At 43.5% G+C, this 5,394-nt stretch overlaps 1 protein-coding gene across 2 annotated transcripts in view; it reads right to left on the bottom strand.

Annotated features, from left to right (window-relative positions):
- LOC122102018 (solute carrier organic anion transporter family member 1C1-like) overlaps nt 1-5,114 on the bottom strand; it is a 19,391-nt gene extending 14,277 nt beyond the window's left edge. For both annotated transcript variants that reach the window (XM_042672537.1, XM_042672538.1), the window contains exons 1-4: nt 4,983-5,114; nt 4,247-4,388; nt 3,240-3,372; nt 1,418-1,542 (exon numbers count right to left, since the gene is read on the bottom strand). In XM_042672537.1, the coding sequence (XP_042528471.1) occupies nt 1,418-1,542; nt 3,240-3,372; nt 4,247-4,388; nt 4,983-5,114 (532 nt within the window). The remainder of the gene's footprint in view (nt 1-1,417; nt 1,543-3,239; nt 3,373-4,246; nt 4,389-4,982) is intronic.
- Between the last annotated feature and the right edge of the window lie 280 nt (nt 5,115-5,394).

The following is a 5,394-nucleotide window of genomic DNA, read 5'->3' as shown; positions in this document are numbered from 1 at the left end:
TCAAAGCCAGCCTGGGCAGGAAAGGCTGTGAGACTCTCATCTCCCAGAGCCAGAAAACCGGAAGTGGCGCTGTGGTTCAGGTGGTAGAGCGCCAGCCTTGAGCTGAAGAGCCGAGGGACAGCGCCCAGGCCCTGAGTTCAAGACCCAGGACTTACACACACACACACACACACACACACACACACACACACACACACACTATACACACTAAACTCTTCAGTGATACAATGATTCCAACAAAGTGCCTTGAAAATAAAAGATATTTAATAACTGGTAATCTATTAATCATATCTTATGTCTATTACATATAGTTAAATATATAATTATACCGTATATTATATAGTGAATTATTACATAATAGTATATCATTTTATAATAATATAGAGAACTATAGTAATATAGTGTATAATAATATATTATATAACATATATATTATATATTATGTTATATATAATACATAAAATTGTATATTTAACGTGTAATATCTATTAGATGTTATTATATATTATATATAATTATATCATATATTATGGAGTATATTACATAGTATCAAACATATAATTATATGTTATGTAGGATTATAGCACATAAACTATATAAAATATTACATACATTATATTATTATATCTAATTAAGAATATGTATATCTATAACAATAAATTATAATATTATATAATTTTGCAATATAATTATATATAAGCTCTATAATTCTACAATATAATTATATATCTATAATTCTACAATATAATTTTATATGTTACCATATTGTATATTATATGTAATTATGCACATTACATATGCTATGTAATGTATATTCTAAAAATACCATTGTAGTGAATATTATGTAATTAATGTTATAACAGCATATTACAATGCCACAGTAATCTAATCATGCTTAATTAGTATGTTTATAGTCAGATTCAAAGCCCATCATGTTAAGATGCTTTTTTTTTTTGCCAGTCCTGGGACTTGAACTCAGGGCCTGGGCGCTGTCCCTGAGCTTTTATTTGCTCAAGGCAGGTGCTCTACCACTTGAGCCACAGCGCCACTCCCGGCATTTTCTGTGTGTGTGGTGCTGAGGATTCGAACCCAGGCCTCCTGCATGCTAGGCGAGCGCTCTACCACGGAGCCACCTGCCCAGCCCTTACGATGCTTTTATGGATGGAGATAGACCTGTGAGCTCAGGATCACACACAGAACGCGATTCTGCCCCGAGCAGCGCTGCAGTCGACCAAACCCAGGGAGCCCGCAGGAAGCCCTTTCCCCTCTGCACACGCTGGCCCAGGGTCCCCAAGAGTCCCTCCAGCCTCACAGCGGCTCCCTCACCAGTTCAGCGGGGCCTCCGCCGCATGCATCCTGCCCCCAGCCTTGCCTTTTGCTGCTTCTTTAGGAGATTTCTGAAAAGAAGCCATCTTACCCTCGGGTGTTTGGGGCTGTGGTGTTGGCAGGGCCGGGGCTGGCGGCTGCCCCCCGGCGTGCAGGACACAGGCAGACAGGCTGAGGCTGGCATTGAGGGAGGGCGACAGCTTTCCGTATTTATACCTGCAAGAGTTGGACCTTGAGTCTTGTCCGTTCTTTTCCTCACGCAGATGCCTGTGGCATGATTCACACTGACTTAGACAGGAAATGCACAGGGGCCCAGGTGACGTGTGTGTGTGTGTGTGTGTGTGTGTGTGTGTGTGTGTGTACTGGGGCTTGAACTCAGGGCCTGAGCGCTGTCCATCAGCTTGTTTTGCTCCATGGCCTCCTGTGTCTTTTCTGGCCGGTTCATTGGACATAACGATGTCTTAAATTTGTCTGCCCGGGCTGGCTTTGAACCATGATCCTCAGATCTCAGCCTCCTGAGGAGCTGGGCTGACAGGCGGGAGCCACCGGCATGTGAACACCTGCTTTAAGATATAGAAACGAAGGCCTAGAACTAGGAAGCAATGCAGTCCACCAGTTCTGGTTATGATCTTCACCTGTGACCCATTTGAGATCGGGCGTGTGGCAATTAATTGTAAATTATTGATTTTCATAACGGTATTTGGCTCCTGCTGGAGTAAAGCCTTTGAGCCAAAACACATTAATAAACTATCTCCAGCATTACTGTATCAGTAAGCATTCACGTGACAGGTTAACATATCCATAAAATATTTTAATATGTTTATAAAATATATTGCAACATTGTTTTATTAATACTTTAATAACACGTTACTAGCTATATTTTCTATATCATATTAATATATTGGTTAATATTAATACATATTAATATTAATTAACATTAACATTAATTAACATTAATATTAGTATATTAATGAAATTATATTAATTTAATTTAGAATCATTGAGAAGAATTGATATACTAATAAAGCATATTAATAAATTTTCTTTATTACTATAAAAATATAATAAAGTACTATAAACTATTAATTATATCTCTATAAACACATGAATCATATATTAGTAAGTATATCATTTATAGCCTAATATATTAATATGAAGATTATATATTAATGTATTATAACTAAATTGTACATTCTATTTACAGGTTGTACTATGTTAATATATGGTAATATATTACTACGTATTATATGATACATTAAATACTATAACTTATACATGAATATCGTGTGACTAACAGATCCATATATGAATATATTAAAATAGATGAATATACTCATATGTCAGGTAGCAGATATGATAAATCAACGTAGCATAATTAATGCATGCACATGTTATTAATAAATGGCTATATAAATATACAAATATATAAACATATAATTGCTATGTATTATACTATACTATAATTAATATGTGTTTAAATATAACCTATTATTGTGTATTTATTAGTGCACCAGTCATCTATGATACATATTCATGCATTTTAATTCATTCGTCGGTCTTCGTGGTGTTTGATGTATCACACACATTGATCATGTATTAGTTAATAAGGTGGTTTGCCTCTGTACAGTTTGCTGATCTGCTCATCCATTGCTGCGGCAGTTACATTCTGGTATGAAGCACATGGAGGCGATCCCTGCAGTCCGGATGACATCTCAGAGTCGCCAGACAAGGGTGCTGCTGCTGATCTCTGAGTCACCGGCCACCACGGCCCTAGTTCCAAAACCGACCAACCAACCAGACTCTTGTCTCTGGGCAGACTCTCCCTGGGCTGTGCATCTTCCCCCGCAGCTGAAACATCCCCACTCGGGCTGACTCTCACCCCACGCCGTGCCCAGGCCGGGCTTTGAACTCACGGCTCCATGATGAAGTGCGGTAGGGCGATGAGCAGGGTCCCGGCGCCCATGAGCACGCACCCCGCCCCGATGGCCTTGGGTCTGTGCAGTTTGGCTCCAAAGTAGCTCACGAAGATGATAACCAGGAGGTTCCCTTTTGGGGAGGGAAGAAACAAAGCCTAGCCTGAATCTGTACACAAACCTGCGGACCTGGCCTGAGGGCTTCATCTTCCCCCTCTACCCAGCCCGGCTTCTTGTACTAAGTCGTGCTCAGAAGCTGAGAACCAGCGTCGTCTTCCTAGCTGCTTCCTCTCACCGGGCCCTGGCTTTGCCTGGACCTTGACTTTCTACCTGACCTGCAGCCCAGGCCACCAGGAAGCTAAGAATCAAGAAGTCAAACCTACTGGGCGGTGAGGTCGGAGACACAGAGCCTTCCTATGCAAAGAGCGGTCATGGACCAACAACATGAGCATCATCTGGAGACCCACTAGACATGCAGACACCAGGCAAACTCTCTAAATGAGAGTCTGTATCTGGCGGCTGGGAAGGTGGCTTAGTGGTAGAGCACCTGCTTAGCATGCCTCAGGCCTTGGGTTCGATCTAAAGAACCCGACACTAACGGCTCACACCTGTCATCCTAGCTCCTCGGGAGGCTGAGATCTGAGGATCGCGGTTGGAGGCCGGTGAAAGGGATTGAAATCACTCCATTTATTGTTTTCATATTCTAAGAGGGGGGGTGTGGCCGGCCAGTTGCTAACCGAAGGCACTGAAGAGTAGAACTTGAACCGCGATCCTCAGCTCTCAGCCTCCTGAGCAGCTGGGATGACAGGCGGGAGCCTCCGGTGCCTGGCTCATTTCCAAAATTCGGACCCTAGGACTCATTCTTCAGTTGAATCCTAGTAGGTGAACAAGTAAATGGTGAACCGGGCTACCCCTTCTCCATATCCGAGGAGACCTGGGGCCCCAACATTAAAATAATAACAATCACAATAATAATAACAATGTAATTAGGATTCTGAAATACCTACCGATTTCAAAGCTACCGTCAATGAGCCCCACGAGCGAAGAAGAAATATCAAATCTCTTCTCTATCTGAGTGATGGTACTCTTGAGGTAGCCTTCCCCCAAGGCTTTGGCAAAGTAGACAAAGGACAATGCACCCAGAAACACCTGGAAAACAAGGAACCAGTCTCGTACAGCCTGCCTGCGGCCTAGCCCGGCTGAAGAAACTTCACTCAACAATCACAGGCAGGATGCAGCCAGCAAGGGAAGGGCCAGCAAGTTGCTGGTGGCTGAAGGGTTGACCTCCAGGACTGGGATCCGCTTAGGTCGACTTCAAGGTCACTGTGAGACATCTTCCAAATAGCACTGTCATTAGAAATTGGCCACGTAGGGCTGATTTTGAGTCTCCAAAGACTCTTAACGTCGAAAAGGAGTCTTGACTTTGAAGAGCCGTCTATTCTGGGGTAGGTGGAGAATCATCGGTAGGCAAGAAAATTGGACAAAGGAAGCCAGGAGCCGGTGGCTCAGGCCTGTCATCTCGACTACTCAGGAGGCTGAGATCTGAGGATCATGGTTCAAAGCCAGCCCAGGCAGGAAAGTCTGGGAGACTCTGATCTCCAGTGAACCACCAGAAAACCAGAAGTGGCACTGTGGCTCAAGGGGTAGAGCGCCAGCTTGAGCTGAAGAGCTGAGGGACAGCGCCCAGGCCCTGAGTTCAAGCAATCCCCCAACAGCTCCACCCAATGCTACGGAGGATTTTACCTTCAGCTCCGCGCAGCAGCGTGGCTGTGTTTCCTTTGGAGACGAATGTCCTGTCTTAAAAGCGGACCCTCCGACTCTCTGTGCTGAGCTTCTGCTGAATAACTGGATATTCTCTTTGGCGGAGCCGTCCATTTTGAAAGCTCTCCTTGGGTCTGATCTATCAAAGTTGATGTCAAAAGTTGTTGTTGTTTGAAATACAGAATGAAAAAGATGCATTCAATACCACCTAATTCGGGGATATTTTCTTTTCCTTCCTCCTGTCCTTCCTTCTTTCCTTCCTTCCTTCCCTCCTGTCCTTCCTTCCTTCCTTCCTTCCTTCCTTCCTTCCTTCCTTCCTTCCCTCCTTCCTTCCCTTCTTCCTTCCTTCCTTCCTTCCTTCCTTCCTTCCTTCCTTCCTTCCTTCCCTCCTGTC

Source organism: Dipodomys spectabilis, unplaced genomic scaffold (assembly GCF_019054845.1).
Source record: "Dipodomys spectabilis isolate Male_0828 unplaced genomic scaffold, ASM1905484v1 ptg000721l, whole genome shotgun sequence".
In the NCBI taxonomy this organism is placed as follows: domain Eukaryota; kingdom Metazoa; phylum Chordata; class Mammalia; order Rodentia; family Heteromyidae; genus Dipodomys; species Dipodomys spectabilis.
This window is presented reverse-complemented; position numbering and strand designations above follow the sequence as displayed.